Here is a 23,495-nt window from a genome sequence, read left to right as displayed (position 1 = left end):
CCTCAGTGGATCTCTCTTTCCCCTCCCTTGCTTCTGCATTGAGAACTTCCAGAGGTCAGTGGGCCGGGCTGGCTCCCCATGGCCAGTCTCCAGGAGCCAGCACTCATCATCCTGTGGTTTATTTGCTCAGCCTGTGCTCCCAGCTCCCAGTTTCCTGCCAGGAGTCATTCTGGGAGAACGGCACCAACTGCCCGGGGTGGGGTCAGGCAGACACGGGCCATCCCAGCTCCACACACACCCCTGGACACACTGGGTAACAAACTTCAAGACAAACAGGGCACTCTCAGAGATCCCAGAGATGAGCAAAGGGCTGAGCTGCACAAAGCTCAGTCTCCCCCAGCACAGGGCTGGGTCAGCCCCTGCCTGTCCCTCTGTCCAGAGCCACAGGGTGAGCACATGTCCTGGTACTGCATCAGCCAGTGCCACCCTGCAGAGGCAGCCTGAGCTTGAGAGCTGAGGGAAGAACTGCAGTTAACTTCTGTGAAGGGCTTCCCACCTCTGACTGACTGACAGCTACACTGGCTGACAGCCCAGAGAGCCCGAGGCGAGTCTGAACCACAGCCCAGGATCCTCCTGCCTTAGCCCTGAGCCCCCCTCAGCCCTGGCTGCCACACAGGGCACCAGGCTGGGGCAGCCTGAGGGCTGCACAGCTCTGTCCATGAGGTTTGTGCCACCTTGAGCATCCCCATACTGCCCTGCACAGCACAGCTATGTCCCTCTTCTGGAGCTCAACTTCAGCCTCAACTTCTCTTCTTCCTTTTGACTTCAGGAGGGGAAAGTTGTATTAAAGCCAGAAACTAAACAATTCTCCTCCCCCCTTGGCACTACACCCTTGCAGATGCTTGTGCAGGGTTTCACTTCCTCTTCAGCTCTTGGCCAACACTTAGCCAAGCTCTGCTCCTTGGAAGCCAGTCCCTGCATCCTCCCAGCACACTCTGCTCTCGCCAGCCCTGGCACTGCTGTGGTGCTGCTGGACACATGGCAGTGGCTGGGAGTGATGACCAAGGCAGGGACAGCAGTCTAGATGTGAGTCTTAGCAGGCCCTAACAGATTTCACTGAATGCACTGGAAATACAAAACAGAAGGAATTCAGAATATCAGCCCATTCAGCCCTCAAAACAAAGAGCACTCTTACTTAAGTCAGGAGTGACAGATCTGCTCCATTTCCTGCAGCCCAGCCCCTGTGGGCAGCACCCAAATCCTCCCTGTCAGCACCCTCAGTGCCACCTCCTGCTGTTCATGCTGAGCAGTGTTACAGGAAGCCCAAGCCTCGGATGAGCAGCAGCCCACATACACCCTGATGAGGAGCACGTGTTCTGGCATCCCCTCCAGCTCCTCTGATGCACCACACACAAACCCAGCTCCTGAACACTTCTGTGGGAACAAGATGACTGCAAACCTCTTTGCAGCTCTGGGGACAATTCTCTGGGAGAAAAGGAATGTTTAACTGCAGACAAGCATTTTTCTTGTGCTTCAAGGCTAACCACACTGTAGACATACACACACACAAAATCCAGCCCTTATGGGAATTACTCCAGTATGCTATGAAACAACTTGCATATGCTTCACAAAAATCTCAACTCACTCATATTAGAGATGCCACGTGCTTCTTTCATCAGTATTAGAGGTTTATCCTGTGTGGTTTCACTGTATGAAGGAAATCTCTGCTTTCAGTAAGAAGGGGACAAAGGCTTAGCATTGGTCAGGCAAGAAAGCTCTACAGGTAAGCAATGAATGTGTCTTCCAGTTCATTCTCTGCTATCCAGGAAAGAAAAATCAGAGGCCACTAACTGGAAGAGGAACAACAGGAGAGGAGCCCCTTTGGCCTAGCCAAGAGGTATCTCAGCAAGAAGTGCCTCAAGGATTAAAGATGGAGCAGAGCTCTCCAGGCTTGGTCTCAGCAGCATGAGCAGTACCTGCAGCATGGTTATAGGAGCCACCACTGTGGGCAGGGGAGTGTCCCAAAAGTGCAAGGGAAACCCCATTTAAAGCTAATTTGGCAAAGCTCTAGAGAAACACAGCAGGGACCCAGCCTGGCCTGGCACAGTGAACAACCAGCTGGCTGAGGTGGAATCTCCCCTGGACTTCCAAGATGTCCATTTTACTGGGTATTTAATGAACAGCAACTTAGACTGAAACTGGGAAATAGAGGTTCTAGAAGACACTAAACTCCACCAGTTGTTTCTCTAGACTTGCCTTTCCTCAGCTTTTCCAGGGAACTGTCATAACATAAACCCCTTACATTTATTCCCAGAACCATCAAATGAAGAACAGCATCCACGTGAAGGCAGTGACATTTCTGAGAGCATAAGTGGTTGTAAGAGACTCCTCAACTCTGAAGACTAAAAGCACCTAGGGACTGTTTCTCCTTCATTCAGATGGCAGCAACGTTTTCCCCTCTGCAATTATGAGCTGCCTTTTGTGAAGCCCCAGCAGTCTGCAACCCTGCAGCTGAGCAAGCACCACAAGCATCTCTTGGGGTTAATGTTAAGGTCCTTCCTTAATGTCAGCAAGGATCAGGCCCTAACATCTGTCAAACTCACACATTTGGTTCATGTTCCTGGAATAGCCCTGCACAACTCACACAAGAGCAGCACAATTTTGGATTTGCGCACAAGTGGCTGGGTGGGGAAATTCAAGGGACAAAAATCCCTGTGCAGGAAACACTTCCTTCTCCTTCCTCATAAACTGCAGATTGTGACTTGCACTGAGGGCTGAACCTCTCCCCTGCCCTGCCCTCACAACCGTTTCAACCATTTGGAGCATAAATAATTGAAGAGAGACATCAGCAGCAGCAGGAGGCAGATTCTGTGCCCAGCTCTCCAGCAGTTCTGTTTCACCACCAGGTCCATGTGCTGACCTCTTTTTACAGCCCTTTTCCAAGAAGCCAAGCAGACAAAGGGGGGAGGAAGAAGTGCCCAGGACGGGCTTCCCTGCCCAGCCCAGCCCATCTGTGTGCCAGGGCTCCTCAGCAGGGCTGTTCAGACAGATGCACAGCAGAGACACGGGCAGGGCTGGGCCTCCTGACCTGCTGCAGTCCCACCCAGATCCCCACATGCTGTTCTGAGCACTGAGCCCTTGCCCAGTTTGGAGGGCAAAGGACCAACGTTGTCTTTTGAAATGGGCCAAAAAAATTAATGAACCACACGAGGCTTTTCACAGAGAAGTAAAACCTTCCACTCCTGTGCTATGTCTGGCCAAGATACACCGGGACATCAGAAAAACAAGCAGGGATGTGCTGCTTTAAGAGTGTTTCCAGTATTTACCTCCAGATTCTGTGACTAATTTGCTACTCCCTTTCTGGCAGGCACATCTTGGTAGCCAGGATGCAAGACCAGGGTTGGAAAACACAGAGGTTGGAAGAGACATTAATGTGGGGAGTCAAAGAGAAACAGCCTCACCCAGGGCGAGCTATGACACAGTGAGAGACTATCCAGCTGTGGTGAAATATCCCACTAGACAGCTGCAAACATAATTTTGCTTTCTCTGAGAAAAACAAAACAAAACGAAACAAAAACCAACAAAAACCACCTCCTCACAACCACCCTGAATTGATACAGAGCATGACAGGCAGCACAGGAACACAGATCCATACTGCTGCTCCCAATGACTCAAGGAATCACAATTATAAATAATTCATTTAACTCTGAGAAAGTCAGTGATACTGCTCTGCTTTCAGGCTCCATGGTTTTCTGCACAAGCAAGAACTTTCCTCTGGTTTAAAGACTACAAGAACTGTTATTGTAAGAAAAACACTCAGGTGAAAGACAGCAATGACTCAAAGTCATGGGGCAGGTACAAATGCTCCAAGCTGCTCCAACAGAGACTTTGGAGGGATTCTGTAAAGACCAAGCTCTGCTTCTGGTCTTTCTTGTGCAGTTGCTGTACAAGGGAACCTCGTCCTCACATGATACGTCTCATCACTTACTTCACAAAACTCAGCTAATCCATTTTCACCACACAGGTACCTACACAGACATTGAGGGTCACAGCAGGTCATCCTCACCCGCTCCAGACACAGGGATCACCCCTTCTCCTGCTCCAGACACAGGGATCACCCCTTCTCCTGCTCCAGACACAGGGATCACCCCTTCTCCCTCTCCCAGTCTGCTCCTGGTCACCAGCAGCCGCCTCATGGGAGTTGTCCTTGGGGTCAAGGGCAGTGTCTCCAGCTCCCTCAGGTGCCTCTGCACCATGCAGGGCATCACTTTTCAGGGGATAAACTTTCCTGTAAGCCCACCTGGGCTTATATTTCCGTAAGCACAGTAGAGAAAAGAAGGCAGTTCAGCAAACACTAACAGGGAACTGGGGGATTTCCCTCAGCCAATGTTCTCTGGTCGGCAAGGGTTGAAGGTTGACCTTAAAATGATGCACTGTGTTGGCACAGTTGCTATTTTAGATAGAAGACATCTCTGCTGTTGCAATATCTACTGTTCCAGGAGAGATGGAAATGTCTGCTCCTCTTTTTTTTATACAAAACCCACAAAAGAGTCTGAATACAAGTTTTTAAGATATAAACTCCAGATTCTCAAAAACTGAAACACAAAGGCAATGGATTAAGTTCTCAGTGTCTCACAATGACTGGCACTGAAACCACTCCTCCAGTCAAACTACCTTTTGCACAGCATCTTCTCCATACACAGCACCTCCATGTATATTTTACTGACAAGGAGACCACTTCAAAATATGTTCAAGTAGAAAAAAAGGACCAAGCTCAATACGAAAGGCACAACCCTGTAATTTCAAACCCACTGAAAGAACTGGATCCACCAGATAGTCTCTGCTCCCACACCCAAACAACTTTGCAAATTGATGGGGTGGGGAGAGATCAACTTGGGAAGGAGAGGTTCCCATCCTCCCGATTTAAAAAGAAACAATAACTTCAAAGAAGAGACATGGGCCGGAATGAGCAAGAGCAGCTTCAGAGACAAGGTAAGGTAACACCCCAAACACACACACGCCGACAACCCAAGCTAGGAGGATGTTCTGCAGGAGCGTGCCAGGAGACTCCAGTTCAACTGGGTACTTGGGTGGTTTCACCTGTACTCCTCCCACAGCAGCACCTCGGGCTTTGGCAGAGCATCCACCCTCTGCCCTTGCCCTGTTTGGTTCTCAGGTCAATACTCCTGACAAATTGCAAGGTTTCCCTCCCACGGGGCCCACGCACATGGGACATCAGTCACGGCTTCAGCTGCCTCCCCACGAGCACCATGCAGTGATCCAGCAGGATACAAACTGCTGGGAGAGAAACCACCCCCTCCAAGAGGTGCTGAACAGAGGTAACACAGACTAAGGAGCCTCACCAGGTAACCTGCTGCAGAGCTTCAACCAGAAACTGGATCCCCCCAGCCCAGGCTCTCAAACCACAACCCTTCCCCTTGGAAAGCTGGGTGCTCTGCACACAGAGACCAGCACCAAACCTCCGTGGACTTCCACAGCACAGGAGTTCAGTGTCTGATTAATCAAATAAGAGGTCATTCCTTAAAAATCAGACAGGTGGAGAATCTACCATTATTTTTTCTTCATAAATGGCAGTAATTAGGAGCCCAACCTGCAAACCAGAGGCCCCTGGAGCCAGACAGTGCATCAGCCCTGACTGCACTGGGAAGGAGGATGAAGACACATTCTTTGACACCACATTGCTCCATTCTTTGGACTCAGTAAGTGATGAACATTATTAAGACTTATCCAAAAGCTACCCTACTTACATGCAACCTATTGTACTGCCCTCTCAGAAGCTCACTTCATTTCCCAACTATTTATAAAAAACCCCTTATATAATACATTTTGAAAAATTGGTTCAGGCAAGAATCACAGTTTTAGTGCATCTTTTAAATTGTTACCTGCTGCCAGATGTGAGCAGACTGGGGAAAAAAAGTGGCACAGGAAAAAAAATCTTGCTCTTAAAGGATGCTAAATAAAGTTAAAATTAAAGTGAACGTACAAAACCACAAATTAACGGATTGCTTTGTGTTGACAGCTCGTTTTCCCTCCACCATCCACAAGGAACATGGCTGGCCCAAACCCATAATGAACTGTGCTCTGTCATGCAAGCCCAGCTCCACACTCAGTGGCAGATGCATGGATACACCTCTGCATTTGAGGAAAGGTCTCTTCTGCCCCAGCAGAACACTGCCCTGTCCTGCAGACACGGGCTCTTCGGGGTACAGACTGCAGCCCCCCTTGCCTATGCAGTGTGACAAGGGCCTTCAGGAGACACGATAACATCTACAACAGACTCCTCTGATCTCTACCTCACTTCTGCCCCTGGGGAATGAGCAGAACAGAGCCTTGTACCTAACCTGCTTCCCTCTTAATTTAAAAACAAATGAACTAAAGAACAGCATGTTTCTAGTGGGTCACAAAGTTTCTCCCCAGTTCACAACTTACACTAAATGTTCTGCAATTTCAGAACACATTCTGGAGTGTTTTCCTCCAGAAATAAAGCAAGAATTAGCCGCAACACTCAGGAATAACTACAAAATACTAGTAAAACTTTAAGAAGCTTGGGAAAAATGCATCTGGTGATCCCATTATCCTATTACCCCTGGATTTACTTTGTTCTTCTCATCACTGCAATCAGCAGTTCACAAAAATGCACAAGTATCTTTTCACAGTGCCCAAGTCTGCATTATATAGGGAAACATCATCTCTTGCCGTGGCCAGGTGAATGCCCAAGCTGCTACAATGCTAGTTTGCTTTTCTGTGGCCCAGGAAGGTTGTGCAGTACCAGGGTCTCAGCAGGCAAGGCGTTGGCTTCCTATGGAATTGGAGCCTCAGAGAAAGACTGGGCCCAAAGGCAAGTGTGAGCCAGGCTGGGAGTGGGTGGGCTGCTCCCCCTGCACTGCCCTGCTGTGTTACCATTGCCTCCATCCCCACCCTAGAGAGACAGAATTCTAAGCTCTTCCATCGTCATAAAAAAACCCTCTTGCCTACATCACGATGATGGGTGCTAAGGAACACACAGGGCTCTGATAACCCCTTACCTAGGCATTCAAGATCTGCAGAAAAGGATTCCTCTTCCTTTCAAATATCCTAAATCCCCCCAAAGACCAAACAGAGAACAAAAAACCTGTCGATGTCATCTGATTGCATCACTCCTCCTCTCTCTCCGGGACTCAAAGGCATGTCTCCAAATAGCTATAAGCTTTGCAAAGCAAAACAGATGTTCCCTAACGCCCAAATCCCGGCCGCCTGCGAGGTGCCGATGGGCTGCAGCACCGAGGGGCGGCAGGACCGGGGCTGTGTCTGCGCATCTGTGCTGCGGAGGGGAGAGGGATGGGAGAAGGATGGGAGACGTGCTCCCAATACCGAAACGCCTCCGCCAGCCCCCGCGCTGCCTTCCTCCATCCGAACCCGCTCGACACACCCAAAGGCAGCGAGAAAAAAGAAACCCAACCCAGGACCCGGGGGGATGCGGCGGGCAAAGCCGAGCCCGGGCAAAGCCGAGCCCGGGCAAAGCCGAGCCCGGGCAGCCGCCGCATCCCGCGGAGAGCCCCGGCCGGAGCCCACCTACCTGCTTCTCCTCTGCGGGGCGGCGCGGCCAGGGCGGGATGCCCGCGGCGGGGACCGGCGGCGGGGAGAGAAAAGGAGACACGGTGAGGCGGGGGGGCCGCGCCGGGCCGCGGGAGGGACCGGCCGCGCGTCCCCGCCGCCTCACCTGCGGTCACCGCCTTGCTCTTGTACCGCGTGCCCGCGCTCATGGTGCCTCCGGGGCCGCGGCCGAGCCCGCGTGTGCGAGGGCGGCTGCGGGACCGGGCGAGGGAGCGAGAGCGGCGGGGCCGCCCCGTGAGGGGCCGCGGCCGCCCGGGGCCGCCAATCCCGGGAGCGGGGACCGCCCCGGGACCGCCCCCGCCGGGCCACACGGCACCGGAGCCAGAGACCCCTGCCCAGACCCACCGGCACCGGAGCCAGAGACCCCTGCCCAGACCCACCGGCACCGGAGCCAGAGACCCCTGCCCAGACCCACCGGCACCGGAGCCAGAGACCCCTGCCCAGCCACACCGGCACCGGAGCCAGAGACCCTGCCCAACCCTACCGGGCCACACCGGCACCGGGCACCGGAGCGACAGACCCCTGCCCAGCCACACCGGCACCGGAGCCAGAGACCCCTGCCCAACCCTACCGGGCCACACCGGCACCGGGCACCGGAGCCAGAGACCCCTGCCCAGCCCTGCCCAGCCACACCGGCACCGGGCATCGGAGCCAGAGACCCCTGCCCAGAGCACTGCCTGCTCTCGACACAAACACAAGAGCCAGAAGAGGGAATACAGCGTTAAAAAAATAAATAAATACAAAACCCAAACACAAATGGAATAAATAGGAAATGCGTTTCCAGATTTAGCGCCTCGAAATACAGTGGGAAGTCCTGAATCATACTGCAACCATGCTGCGTGAAGTAGGAATGTGTGCTCTGTTTCCATTAAAAAATTTTTAGAGAGGTTATATGGAAAGTTATTTTAGGTAAAAGCTGTCAGTATAACTCTTAAAGAAAAGGCAAGAGAGAACTCAAATGAAAAGCAGCAGTTGCACATGATTTGAGAACAGCTCATAGAAACCTCAACAGCAGAGGAGACAGGAGAGGGGGATGTGAAGACTCGGGACACCCAGATCCTTCCCCTGCCTTCCACGGCTGCAGGGAGGGCTCATGTCTTCCACATTTCAAGGACAAGTAAATTATCAAACTTGAAACTCTTCCAAATACAGGACAGGATAAGCTTGGCAGTGTGATGGCTGCACAAGTGCAAGGGCACTGCCCTGCCTTGGAACAAATCTGACACCAATGCCACAGCACTAACTTTTCAAATCCTTGTAGTTATCACAGCATTTATCTTGGCATTTCTTCCATCTTCTCATTCAAAACATCCCTCCCATAAACAAGGAGACACTTTCAAGACCAGAGATTGGTAATCCCAGGCTCATACATTTTAAAACCCCATTAGCTCATTCTGAGTTCACTTTTAGCCATTGATTCAATGCATCAGAAAAAAATAAATCAGGTAATTGTCAGCACATTTTCTTGTTTTTAAACACTAGAGAGCCAGAGACCATTAGAGACCCTGCACCACAGTTAAAGGCCCCAACGAGCCAATCAGCCTTTCATGAGTTGGTTTATAGTCTGCCACAGTGTTCAAAGCTAATGAAGACTGAAAGGACCACAGTCAACTCTCCTTGATCCTGCTGAACAGTCATTAAAATAGTTACATATGGGCACTTTGTCCCAGTGCTGGAAAATGTCAGCCTGGAGAAGGCCAGGGTGGAATTCTGAGGAAGTGTCTTGTCTTCCATGGCCCTGGCACTGCTGGCACCATGGGAGTGGAAATGCAAGGCCACAAAAGCAGGTTCTAGGCAGCGTCCTCCATCCAGAGATCTTCAGAGTAGCAAAGACTTGGCTTAACAACTATACATTCCCCCAGTAAGCTGTGAAGTATTTAAACAAAACCAAGTTCAAATGTAACTGAAAATTAACATCAGACAACATCAAAGAAGTGGTAGAAAGCATTTGGGATCAGTAGCACTGCAAGCCCTTCTGGGACAATTATTAAAACAGATCTCAGATTTTGAGCCAAAATGCTCCATCTGGAATCCACAAGCCCAAAGAAGGTAAAGACTACAACTCCTAATCAGTATCCACGAGTAAAAATCTGTTCACTAAGGCTTCCCACATGGGAATTGTGACGGTGACATTAGGCACCTTGCTTTGAAAAGAGGGAGGAAAAAACCCTCTGTTCTCAACAAAATTAAAGACCAGATGCTTTTGAAAGTGCGCTTCCCCTTTGTCCTAGCTGGCTTTGAAAGGTGGAGCTTTCATGTTCCCTTTGCTCAGAGCTAATCCAGCCCTAACCAAGGTCTGTAACTGCAGCCTGGGTTTCTCAGGAGGGGTGTGGCTGCTCCAACTTCCACAAACACAAACAGACAGCACATCATTTTCTCAAGGTTGCGAAATATCATGCACAATTCTGGAAGGAAAACAACAAGAAAGGTGCAAATAACAGCAAACTACTGATAAGATGAAGTTTCCCATTGAATCTCTCACCTTGGCCCTCTGGACAGACACGCTCAAATTCAAATCTTCAAAGACCTGAAGAGACTTCGTGTGAACACAAACCTGTCACTGAATTTCTTCTGTCACCTTCATGATAGCAGCCACTGAGGTAACAATGAAATGTCCAGTTTATGCAGTTCAGCTCCAAACAAGGCAAATATGCATCCCTGTGTGTTTGTGAATCCTATCCTGATTAAACACTCATTGCTAGACAGCAAAATTAAGGCTAATCATTACACGAGAGACACTCCAATTTAGTACAGAAGACAAAGTGTCTCAATCCCCCTATTTGCAAAGTAATTTACACTTATGCATATATAAAACACACAAGACTACAAAAGCATGCAGAAAAGAGCTATACAGTCAGTAATGACGGAAAGGAAATACTTTATAAATTCATGCATGTTGCTAAGATGTGCAAACAGATTTTCCAAGGTATTTACCCACCTAAAAGACGTCAGTAGGTGCCTAATGAACTTTGGGAAAAAGTGGATGCAAAGCCTTGCTACCCAGCTTCCAGGTAAAACACTTTTAAAGTTGTTTCGAAAAGAAATCAAAGCAGTTTGTATGCAGAGAAATTTTAGAAAATGCCTTCATTCCCCAGAGTAAACATCATAATTCCTTTGAATACACACCGTGCACGACAGCATTACAGCACTCCATAGATTAGCTTGAAAAAGCCAAAATAAAATAAAACAAAAAAAACCAACTCCCCGAGGAAAAAAAAAAATAAAATCAACATTTTCCACACTCGTACAATTTATTACAAAACTTGAATGAAAATTAGTGTTATGGTATATAAAAAATTGAGTACATGCCATCGCTCAGCTGACAGATAGAAATGCCTGTGACAATTGTTGCCATCAATACTGGAGACCCTCAGAGCAGCACACGAGCCGTGGTGTGTGCAGCGTTCGTGGACAGTAAGGCACACGAGTCAGAACAGTCAGCTTTGCTGTACCACTGCTGGAGCATCAGCACTTGGGACATTTCCTCATACAACCACACAAATGCAAATCACCAGAGATGAAGCTCCAAAAGTAACAAAAGCAGAGAGAAAGTTCTGAAAAACTGATATGATACATAATGACTTAAAATGGCAGGTGAAAGTTATGATACTGTGCAAACACACATTTTACTGTAAACAGGCCACAAAGTCTTAGTATTAACCACGAAACTGTTCAGAACAACCTATCAGACACATGATTAACTCCTTAAACCCACCACAGTGACTAGTCCATACAGAGTACTCTTATCAGCTTCTGATAAAAAGATATAGGAAGGATAATAAACCCACATTTATAAGTATGAAGACAGCATTACCAAAAGAATCAAAAAAAGATACACTGTAAGTTGAATAACATTGGATATATAAAACAAGCCATTTTACAACACGTTCTTCAGACTTTGTGTTTGTTTTAGCAGGTCTTGGTCTGTGGCATCCAGCTTTTGCATTTGAACGGTCCCATTCGGGTAAAGAAAACAGAGCACCCATCCACTTAGAGACCCGTTTGCTGCTGGGGACAAAATGGAAAACAAAGAGCATTAGAAAGGACAAACTCTCAGCACTGTCAGAGCATCTGGGGCAGCCCGAGCCCCTCCAAGCACAGCAGCATAATCCAGGGAACAAGGAGCGACAGTCCCTGCATCACAGGGACCTGCCCGAGAATGAGATCAGCTGAGCAGCCTGGCCCCAGATGTTTATCACAAATGTCTAATCAGAGCTAATAAATGAGAACTTATTTTTAGCTACATACTTTGTTAAGCACCACCCCCCCTCTCTGCCTGCAAGAACACCAGAAGTGTGTTACAGCTCATCTCCAAAGCACTGCCCACCAGGCACCACCTCGCCTGTGAGGGGAGGCAGCACTGCTGCTGGGGCACAAACCACCCGGGCACACAGGGCTACAGGGGAGCAGCAAGGCTGCTGTCATGCACCAACACTCCTGTGACACTGCTTAGGTAAAACAGGAGAGATTTTTTCCCAGCATTGGTACAGCAGTACTCCTATGGCTGAAAAAAAGGGATACCAGTCTGTACTTTCAAAAATAACTTACAGTTTTGGAATTTCTACAGTTACTTGCCAATCAAAAAGGCTACTACAAAGAAAGCAGAATTCCAGCTTTCCCTGAAAATCGGGTCTTGCTTAGGAAGATGTGTCAGATTTGGAACTCAGAGAAACACCTCAAATTCTCCAGTCCCAAAAACACTGTTGTGTCAACTCACTTATAAAATACAGTGCAACACTCATCCAGACTACTCCTGGGATAAGGAGCAAGGAAAGCTGCCAATGGGGTGCATTGCTCTTGGCCATTCTCACTATGGGGATTCTGCTCAATGCACAATTCCTGCACCTTGTGAGAAGTCCATCACTTCCCATAACACCTAGAACAAGCAAGCCAGCAGTAAGGCTTTAAAGCCAGAGTCCATAAACTGCTAAGCAAATTCAAAATTAACTGTTGTGCTACACTGCTGCTTCGAGTATGAAAGAGAAACTTGGTTTCTGCCACCACCTGCCCAGCTCCAGTCTGCTCCAGGTACCTCCAGAGGAAACCGTGCCTGGTGTGTCAGACACAAAAAGTCTGGAATTTCCAATAAATGTGAAGGCTGGGGTTATAGGCACAGCTGTGCACTGATGTTTCCAGCACCAGCTACACAACACCCACATTTATGTGGTCATGGAGCACACTTGGGTGTTGGCAAAGGATGTTTGTAGAGTTTTAGTGTGGATTTGTTTCACTGCTCTTGCTTCCTCATCTCCTTGTGAGACAATATTTCATGATACAATTTGGTTGGTATCATTCTTGACAAGTTTGATCTGCATCTTTCTTAGGCCAACCTTACAGTCCCCCATGCTCCTTTCACCAACACACAGTGTTAATAAATCCCTCCAGCTGCAATGTGAAATCACCCCATCCTTTAAGAGAGAGGCTACATTTATTTCTCCAGTGTGCCATTCAAACAAGACTTTCTCAGTGAGCGGTGTAACCAGCAAGCACTATGTACACCTGCTCCCTGAAGCACCTGGTCACACTGCTCAGAGTCTTGTATTTTAAACATTTCAAAAACCTGGGAAGGAAGGGGTTTGCCTCCCCCTCAGCTGTTTCCAAGAACATGGCTACAGTGCAGGGCAACTTGACATCTCTACATGTTCACTTCTGAATTCTCAATGAGAGAAATTTGCTTTCTAAGCAGCTACATTTTCTCACTGACCTAAATTGTTTTTCTTCAAGTAGCACCCATTTTATGTTGTAGGTGCACCCCTCTTAGTGTCCCATCATCATCAGGAACTTTGGGAAATGGCATCTTCCCACAAGGCAGAGGAGTACTGGACAGCACCAGTGCCTGCTGTGAGGTAGTTTTGACTCATTTTGTTACCTGCACCCCAAACGTTTTGAATTTCTGCTATTTCAGTCACCCTCTGCTGACTTCACTGCTTCAAGTTTGTTCCCTTTCCTTTGCTGGTCTGCACAAGCCCTTGTGCTTCCCCATAGCAAATGTCATCACCGAGTTCACAGGCAGTGACAAACCCAGCCTCTGAACTGCTTTCTAACGTTCAGCAGTTAAACATGCTGATATTGATAGCCATGAGTCACACACAAATACCAGGTTCCAAGCTTCAAAACTGTAAATGTTCCTCTGTTTCTTTAGCAAAAGGTGTCTCTGAAGCATTTTCAGGTTCCCCATGATACCACGTCAGGCTCTGGCACAGACCTGGTAGGTCTGTGTACCCCATCCCTCGGGCACACTAAATGCCCAAGAATTCTGGAAGCGAGCCAGAAGGCATCATTCAATCAGCCCATGCATCCAGGAGCTGCAGTGGGTACAGCAGGGTATCCTCTATCCACTGGCATAGAGGAAGAGGTGGAATATGTCACTTGCAACATCCCTGGGCAATCAAGGCTCTAAGAGGCAGAGTGCCAGGTGCCACTGCACACGTGCCCAAGAACTGGGAATGCCACTGCAGCCACCACGCTGGGGATTTCATCCTTCCCAAGGCATCCACACACTACTGAAAGCAAATAAACGTCGTTCCATTCACCCCTGACAACAACCATTTCTCTCAGAAGTCTGTTCCCTAAAGGAGACAACCCCTGGTGCCAGCCCATCAGTGCAGGGTTTGCTCAACAGCTCCACAGTCAGAAGAGCTGGAGCACGATGGTGCCCTCCTGCTCTAGATTCTAAGCCAGAGAAACATCCACTGGCAGTGCCAGGCAGTTGTTCCAAATATTACAAATTTGCCCAAGCTTCACATTCTCCAGATTCTGAATTTCAGCTGCCAAAAACTACAGCATGATCTCTATTCCCTCAAATGACATTTCTCATCAGATCAATTCAGCATTCAGCAGCATCGTTTGAAGGCTGGTTGCTATGACAATGCTTTTGTGTTGTTCTGTTAAATGATGTCAATTCATTGTCAGAAAGAAGGAGCTCTTTAGTGTCTTCAGCACTGTTCTTACCAGTGTTAGCAAGCTCAGGAGGCTTTAAAATAATTGTGGAAATTACAACCTATACTAAAAGAATTTTCAACATCCTACAGATATTTTAAGTGCAAGATGCTTGGGTTTCTTTTATATGAGCATATTTCCCTAACTATAACTACATTTCCAGATGGCTGTATTAGCTCTCCATAGCCTGGCTACTGTCACTGGCTTGTCCCAGTATGATCCTGACATTGAGTGAAGACAACAAACCAGACTTGTAAGAATAATGAGAGGAAAACAGATTGCAAAGAGATACACTTTCAGAAACAGAGAGGGAAAGGGAAGAAATATCCACCAACAACCACTTAATTTGATAAAATAATTCCAGCTTTTCATAATAATCGCTCATCTGAGATGGACAAGTTCAGGAACTAGTCAATATGCTCCTGGAATTACTGCAGGCTTATTTCAAAAGCATTTTGTATTGGAGCACCCAAATAAAACTAAGCCTGTTTTAAGTTTTGGTAACTTATTCCCCCTTCTGTCTTTCTCTTCAAACCTTTATTTGAACTGTCAAGTATAAGAAGTTTTGACCCTTTAGAGCAGTCTTGTGCTTTAGAAGAAAAAAAATCTGAAAAAGATTAGTAAGGTGAATCTATCAAAAGTTAGGGTAAAAAAAATTGTTACTGCTTATTCCAAGAATATTTTGGTGTTTAGCTGTGCTCTCATTGCCTGCTACCATCTCCTCCACTGCACTGTCTGTACACAGAAGCTATGAAATGTTTAGAGCAAACAGATAAAAGGGCAGGTCACACCCCTGTTAGGCTGCACTCAAAGATCTTATTCAGCACCCCTGTGTTCACAGGCCTTTGCCAAAGCTGCAGCTGGGAACAGGAGTGACCAGAGTGCCACAATCACCTTCCCTTCCCACCTCTAACCCAGGCTCCACCAGCGCTCGTCCTCCTTCCCTGTCAGGATTCTGCTTCTCCAGAGCAGACCTGTCCATCCATCCCTTTGGAAACCTGGAGCACATTCCCTGTGTGTGATCTTTGCCTCTGTCACCCTCCTCGTACCTCAGCCTTGAGAGCAAAGGAGACTGCTGGAAGGAAATTCTCCCCTTGCCCTTCCCATAAACCCTTTAAAGCTGCCCCTATTCAAAAGGGATCAGGCAAACCAGACCTTCCAGTCATCCCATCTGAGCAGCACCTCATGGGAATACAGACTTGTCAGGCTTTTTGGCAAGGTTTTGAGCTTAACACTTTTTAATCATTCTGCAATGCCAGACTCCTTCTAGAAAACCCCAAAGCACCCAGCAATCTCCTCCCCACCCCAAAATACATCTGAAACCAGAAGTGGGTATTTCACATACTTTGATATCAGCACATTTCATAACCCTACTGCTTATTCTCCAGCTCTCATCTCTGAAGGTTTTTACACCATACTTCTCTTTTCCCAAAAATACCTGAAAACATCTTTATATATATGCTTTATGTAGGGAAAAATATTTTAAGGGACTTTTGAATAAAATAAAAAAATACGTATTTATCCAAAATAAAAAGGAGTGAAAATGGTAAATTTTATATAAACTGTCTATAAAGTCACATATTTTTCTCAGCATAAAGGTAAGTAAGGGTGCAAAAGAGCAACTGGAGAAGAGACTGTGCTTTCAGTAGCAGAGCTGATCCTTTAAAGTTCTCGTAAAACTAGAACCCAAGAGATGTTCAAGATAAGCTGTGATAGAACAAAAAGATTGATATCAAGTATATTTAAATTTGTTGTCAGTTTGGTTCTGTTAACCACTGTGTTAATTACAAGTTTCCTGGTTTCTCTAGAAATAGTGAGTTAAATAAAATACAGCAAATAAATCTGATGGGAATGCTGGAGGTTGAACTTGTCATTCCTCCTGAACTGCAAAGTCACTTAACATGCATGAGAGAAACCTGCCTAAGGGTAAGTTCTGGGTGAGGATTCACTTCAACATGCTGCCAGGATCATATAGCAACACCCTGGCTCAGCAGGACTGCAACTGCAGTTCTGACTGTGCATACTGGCCAACAACTTACACCAAAATCTATCCATCAGCATCTCAAGGGTAACAAAAAATAAGCTCAAAACTCTTGCCTGAAAGCAATCTGTCAAACATGATTTCCACAGCAGCTGCAGAAATGGAGCTCAGCAAATTCCAAAGAAACAGCAGGACCTCCACATATGAAGATCTCATTCAAATCCTTCCCAAATTTGTCCCCACTCGGTATTTCAGACCAATTAACTTCCTCGAGCTTCAGTTCCAACTAAATCACAACAAGATCATGGGAACACTCAGTTAAATCTGCAAATCTCCCCTGCTTAGCACCCTCAGTGGTGCAGGCTGCACTCCAGGTCAGCAGTGTGAGGTACCCACAGGGTAACACTGCCCTGGGCACACGAGCATGGCCTGAACTCTGTTTGCTTCCGTAGCCATGGCTGCAAACTCAGCCTGGGACAAACTCTGCTCCAGGTCAGCTTTATAAATACCATAGCCAGTACTGCAGAAGCTGTGAAACACAGGGAATCTGGGGCCATCACTGGCTAGCCATCAGTGGGAATACTGCATCCCATCAGCCCCCAGAGCCTGATTTCACAGCAAAGCCAGCATCTAGGAACTCAGGACAGAACTCTGAATGTGTTTGCACCATTTGCCATCCTCTGCTCTGCAAACAACTATAGAGAAGGTTATTACACCTATAGTGGGTTTTTCTGACTGAATGTAAGTGTAAAGGTGCCATGTGATTAAACATGATTTGTAAGTTGCACAAAGAATTGAGCTCCTTTGCAAAAAACCAGTACCAACCATTTACACTGCATCAGCTGTCCTGCAGCAAACAGCCATTGCTGTGCTCAGAGTTTGGCCATGTGATGACAAAACAAAGTCACCATGAAAACTTGGAACCTTCAGTTCAGACTGAAACACTTCCCAGTGTTGAACAGGGTCCTGCCCAGGGAATGAGGGCCGTGTGTCAGACACTGCTCCTGCACACACTGCATGGTCAGCCACAAAATTATCCTCAGGGTTTAAATTTCAACTCTGGGAAAGCACATCTTAGATGGAAGTTGGAAGACATGATGTGAAGACTCCTCTATCTTCAACAGTTGGAACTGTGACAGTAAGAAACCTGAGACTGCATTACTTCTTTCCCTTAACTACTTCACTCAAAGATCACAGTGAACATACCAGTAAAACCATCAACTTCTGCTTAAATCAGAATCCAGTGAATAAGTTTATTTCTTAAACTTTTTTTTCTTCTTTATGTAAACAGGAAGACTGAAGGTTCAAATAAAGGCAACAAAAAAATCTCCTTATTTTAGGCTTGGAATGTTGGCAGCTGCCACAAGGTCATAAGGGATAATATAATCCATTTTATTCAAGCTTTACATTCCACAAGACCAGCAATCACAACTAGAGTATTAAGCTGAAGTATTAAGCAACAAGACTCCTCATATCCTTCTGTTTTTCCTTCTTGCATTTAAAAGAATTATATCAGAAGGGCTGCATTCTGAAGAAAGAATTAATATTTGCTACAAGAATTTTTTTCTTCGCTCGCTCTGATCCCACCTCATACATCACACACACCAAGGGAGTCTGTACTCACTGCACATGACCAGCTTGTAAAATTCTGTTTGGTTCTTAGAGAAAACTGTTATAAATGCAGCAGCCTGCATGCCCCAAAACACCCTTTTGTTTACATAGAAACAAATTAATTTTCTGAGCAGCTTGTACTAACAGAAACAAAACCATGTGATCCAAAAATAAGGCACTGAGGATAAGCATTTACAGGTCTTAAAAACAGCTGCAAAGGTAACATTTGCACAGGTCTCCTTTTCCAGTCTACCCAGAACACCACTCATTTCTCCTCTGTAAGTAGTGAAAGCAAGTCCAAAGTGCAAAATTAGCAATAACCACTGTGAAAGTCTAATGTAAGAGGAGGAAACAAGTGAGAAGAGCAATACCTGATGCATCCAGGTGTCAAACACCTTAGTCATCCCCAGGCTTCATCCTCATCTGGGCTTGCATCTGGGCAATCATCTCCTGCATGCGGCGCAGCTGCAACAGAGACACACCCACTGTTTAAACCATGGCAGGAGGAGGCCAAAAACCCAGACCATACATCTTTTTCTTCCATGGTAGAATGCAGATCCTGTTTTCTTACAAGCTCAAAATGTTCAATAGTTCACATAATTGAATACTTTGGTTTTCCCCATCTCACACTCTTCAATTCATTACACCTAACTTTCACAGAAGAATACTTATAATGAAAATTAAGCTATAAAGTCCAAATCTTTTGCTGTTTACAGACCTGTGAATCCCCATTTACTCTGCAGTAAGAAAGGCATGTCCTTTTGGCATGCAGACATGCACCTGAGCGAGCTGGAGCAGCTTTGCTCTGATACAAGTGCTCAAAGCACAAGACCATGCAAGAACACTCAGCCTTTGGCTATCAAAGAACTCTGTAAATTTTTAGCAACAGGAACAGCTGAACATGCAGCCAGGATTTAAAAACTACTTCAAAAGAAAAACAGAAAAATGTTTATAAAATTTGGAAAGCCAGACTAAACATATAAAGAACCAATATTTTTTATATCTAAGCAATGATTTTTCATGGAAATAACTGTTTTCTTAAGGCATTTTCTTATAACACTTATAAGTTAGTTTCCATTTCATAAAAGGCCAGTTATACATAATGGGGGTTTTTTGTTTGTTTGTTTTGTTTTGTTTTTTTTTTTTAAATAATATTACTTGGAACAAATGTTCCTAAGAAAGAAGAAAGATCACTAATAGAGATTTTCAAAATGTATATGCAAATACCTCTACTTTGGTTTACAAATGACTGGTACTTCCTTCCAAATGCAGGTGGGGAAGCTTCACATACAGAACTACAAATGTCCTATGTTACAAACTGGGAAGGAAATAGGCTCCTAATTCCACGCACATTGTATAAAGTATGAGTCTATCTCAAATTGGAGGTCATGTAAAAATCTGAGGCTTGTATAGCAAGTTGTCATCTTATTTACATAGTTAGAGAATTGCTTTCAGTTATTTGCAAGGAGTTCAGGGGGAATTCTAACTCAAACCACAGTGTTTAAACAATCATACTGTACTTTCATCCAGCCAACCACATTAACTATTGTGACACTCATTACTGCATCAGATTCAATACAAAAGAATCTGAGACAAATACTTGATTGCCTGTACATGGTGTTGAGCTGTTGGTTTGGGCTGTTAAAAAAAAAAAAACAACAAAATAAAAAACAACCACAAAACAAGAAAAACCAGAAAGAAACATCACAGAACAGAAAAAATAAATTGCAGGTGCCCTTATCACTTTTCCTTGCCTGGTCTCAGATATAGATTTAGGAAATGGTAAGAAACTGAAGATTAACTAAGGAGTAAAAGCCAGATTGCAGCATAGCCAGCAGTAACAGAGCTTGCCCAGAACTAGCTGGCTTATGTACTTATCCTCTTGCTGCAGCACAGGGTTCAGGAGAGGCTAATTCAGGTTCCTGTGACTGCAGCAGAGATGCCCTCTGACAAAAGGAGATTCACACAGCAACAGCATGAGATACAGCTAAGTCTGCAAGGATTATTATAAACCCATCTACATCTTTCTGCTAAATACTCAAAACAAAAAGCTCCTGATCAGAAAGATGGTATAATGCTGCAGGAAGGAGGGAAAAAAAGCAGAAAGTTTCAGAAGTGAGAGCTGCACTGATTCCATGATACAACAAAAAAGAAGTTTCAAAGATCTGTCTGTAAAAATGTAAGACACCTGGTCTTTTGAACTGCCTCTCTGCAGATTTACCACCAGAATAAAACCAGCTTTTTGGAAGCTCTCCTACTTGAGCCTTCCCAAGAGCACTCCAAGCACAGCCATGAAACATTCCCAAAATAGCAACCATGGGGTAATGACAGGGGAAGATATTGCTGCCCAAGTATTATGGGGACTGCTCAAACACAGAGCTCTGCTAATAGCCAGCATCACTGTAGGACTTAAATACAGCACTGAGACTTGCATTTTCTTAACCTTCATGGATAAAAATCTGCCCATACCATGAGGGAAATCAGATGCTGCACAGGACACAAATGTAGGCAGCACAAAAGTCCCATGAGACCTACTCTGCTCTAACATTAATATTGTAACAAGATTGTCCTTTTCCATTCTCATGGGGAGTTTTTGAGACCTACTGGTGAAGTCTCAGTCTCGTCCATTAGCTAAGTAATGGCAAGTTTCTGAAGCTATTTCAGCGTAATTCAGTAGAAAAACTTCCAGGCATAAACCCTGTGAAAAAAACTAGGCAAAACCAGGCACACTGTTGTCTCCTATGGCCATTGGGAGATAAGATTCTTTTCCATAAGGAAAGCTGGCAAAAAAAAAAGAAAAAAGAAAAACAGAAAGGTACTCAAGCACACCTTTTCTTCACTGCATCCTGGGCTGCATCAGCATTTTGATCTGGTTTTCACTGAGCATTTGCTATGCAAATAATGGTTGCTTTTTGCTGTGAGACTGTGGCTCTCGAGCTCTAATCAAACTTCCAACTACCAGTTTCACAACAGTATTGTCAGCAGACAACCTGTGAGCAACGACAGTTACCACAGTAAAACCTGGTCCCATAACTACAGGACTGCAGTGCTGAAGTCAGGGGGGATGCACACCTTGGGCAGGACATGGTTTGCACAGCAGGAATCCTGGCAGCTCAGGAGTGGAGTTAAAAAAAGAGAATCCAGCTGTATTGTGCTCAAGTGGTAACCCTCAAGTAGAGGATGGGCCATAAGAGCTGTTCCTCCACATTACAGTACACACCAAAAGTAGCTCATGTTCACCTTACTGCACAGACAGAAACAACCCTGCTATTAATAGAGGAGAATGTAAAGAATCACACCAAAGACTGGCACTGATGTCACATCCACATCTGTGTTCCCTTTGCTGTTGGGGACTGCAAGCATCAAGGCCATAAAATGACTTTGATCTTGCTCAGCAGCAACTCCTCTCACTTGTAAGAGCAGCATTAATACATTCACGTTCAGCCCCTGAAGAACAGATGCTACAACATGACAGCATAGGGCCAATGTACACCATGGAAAGGAAGCCAGGAAACAATGTTTGGAGATCTGGTAAAACAAATCATTCCTGTGAGTTCTCAGATAACAAAAGGCAAAAGAATAAACTTAACCTTGACATAAACACCTCTTAGTTTACTTATGTCAGGACTAAAATTTAGTTCAAACTGTCATGTAACTACTGCAGCAACACAGAAAGGAAACAAACATTTAAAATAAGAGTTAAAAATGAACCATGTACCTCCTCAAAGGTATCCATGCCCCTAACAGGATCACGGATACACAGCCTTCAGCAGCACTCGTGCTGTCTCTTCACATAAAAGTTTCCACATTATCTTTCAAGAAAATACTTCCACATGTCCCTGCACTTCCAGGCAGTGACCTGCACACACTCCTCACACCCTCACCTCCCCCAGGCCACTGCTGTGCCCTCTCTGACTCCCACACTGAACCAGAGCTCCCCATCTCAGCTGCCAAAGGGTTAAACACGCTCACAGGGTGGAAGGACAGGAGCAAACAATTTCCACAGTGTGGTTCATTCTACCACACTCAGCCCAGTGCTGAGCAACTGCACTGGAAGAGTGGAGAGAAGATTTGCTCAAAGCCTCAGAATAGCTCACTGGAGAAACCAGAGAAAGCTCAGTCCTTGCTGTTTTCATGTAATCACAGCCCTAACTGTTTTCTGGAAGAACTACCTCTCGAAACTTTGAAAGGTTTTTATTACGAGATGTTTTCAGAGTAGGAAAAATAGGGCACAAAACTACACACTTTAACTTTGTGCCCATTTGCACTACAACATGAAAATAATCTGTACTGCATCTTTACAGTAAGGAACATGAGTATCTTTATTCTTATTTTCACTTCCCATCTCAGAAAAATAGGTCATCACTTGCAAATGAGCAAAATCACAAGAAGATGGAGCAGTAAATCCAAAATGACAGATTAGCAATTCCAGATTGCTGAACTGGGGACCACATCCTTTGGCATAATAAAAGATCATTTAGCAAAAGTGATGCCTTGATAAAGATGATCCTGGCACTTGCCCAAGCATTCATTCCTTCCAAGGTTATATAAACCTCACAAAACTGTAAATAGAACTGCAAGCACCGTTACTGATGGGAATGCAAAACAGGAGGGGAAATGGATATTTGTTTTCTCTGTGAAGGCCATGGAATGCAAGCCCATTTCCTCTGTGCCTCTTTCCTCCACAGATTTTTCCCAGTCTGAACCTTAGGGATGATTTCGAGATGAAGGGACTTCATACCAGCTTATCTACAGAGGATTCAGCAAAGCCTCTTGATCTCCTTGGGACAGCAGAATGCAGAAGTTAAAATGTATTTGTTTTTTCAAGTTCTAACCTAATCCTCTGCGACTTCAGCAGCAATTATTCAGAGATGATTAGCCCCAGAGGAAACTTCCAAAGACTGTCCTCCAAGAAATTCAAAATTTCACCCCTTTAGCCACGTTACATAAAAGACACATTCCATATTATATATGTTTATGTGTGTGTATATACATTTAAAACTCTATCTATACATTCAGACAGAGTGGTCAGAATAGACCAGCATATAATAATGTGCTGGCCCTATCATGAGTTTCCAGAGGAAATGGTTATAGGAGAATTTTTTGAGACATAAATCTTAAAATAAATAGTTCTAAAGGATACCCAAGTTTCTACTTAACTATTAGACATGTATGATTTATAAAGTTCAAATAACAGGAGAAACAGCCATGACTTAAAATCTCTAAGTCTACTGCCTGAATCTCGGAAGCACTAAGGAGAAAAAAGAAAACCAAAAAGCATTTTCCCCAAACTGCTCCTGAGAGTGTCCAGGCCCCTGGACTGCGGGACAGCTGCTGGGGCTGCTGCTCTGCACACCCAGCAGGCACAGGAGACACTGACTGGGCACACAGCACTGCACAGGAGACACTG

At 45.7% G+C, this 23,495-nt stretch overlaps 2 protein-coding genes across 6 annotated transcripts in view; both read right to left on the bottom strand.

Moving 5' to 3' along the window:
* SEPT5 (septin 5) overlaps positions 1-7,776 on the bottom strand; it is a 41,631-nt gene extending 33,855 nt beyond the window's left edge. The window contains exons 1-2 of one of the 2 annotated variants that reach the window (XM_027652383.1): positions 7,661-7,776; positions 7,517-7,527 (exon numbers count right to left, since the gene is read on the bottom strand). In XM_027652383.1, coding sequence (XP_027508184.1) covers positions 7,517-7,527; positions 7,661-7,703 — 54 coding nt within the window. In that variant the 5' untranslated portion in view covers positions 7,704-7,776. The remainder of the gene's footprint in view (positions 1-7,516; positions 7,528-7,660) is intronic. The other variant, XM_027652384.1, reaches the window with a different exon arrangement.
* A 3,010-nt stretch (positions 7,777-10,786) lies between these two features.
* LOC113951429 (septin-2) overlaps positions 10,787-23,495 on the bottom strand; it is a 34,749-nt gene continuing 22,040 nt past the window's right edge. For 3 of the 4 annotated variants that reach the window (XM_027652388.1, XM_027652385.1, XM_027652386.1), the window contains exons 12-13: positions 18,457-18,550; positions 10,787-11,562 (exon numbers count right to left, since the gene is read on the bottom strand). In XM_027652388.1, coding sequence (XP_027508189.1) covers positions 18,482-18,550 — 69 coding nt within the window. In that variant the 3' untranslated portion in view covers positions 10,787-11,562; positions 18,457-18,481. The remainder of the gene's footprint in view (positions 11,563-18,456; positions 18,551-23,495) is intronic. The other variant, XM_027652389.1, reaches the window with a different exon arrangement.

This window comes from Corapipo altera, unplaced genomic scaffold, assembly GCF_003945725.1.
Source record: "Corapipo altera isolate COAL_440 unplaced genomic scaffold, ASM394572v1 67, whole genome shotgun sequence".
NCBI classification, from domain to species: Eukaryota; Metazoa; Chordata; class Aves; order Passeriformes; family Pipridae; genus Corapipo; species Corapipo altera.
The sequence above is the reverse complement of the archived record's forward strand: the minus strand, read 5'-3'. Positions and strand labels throughout refer to the sequence as shown.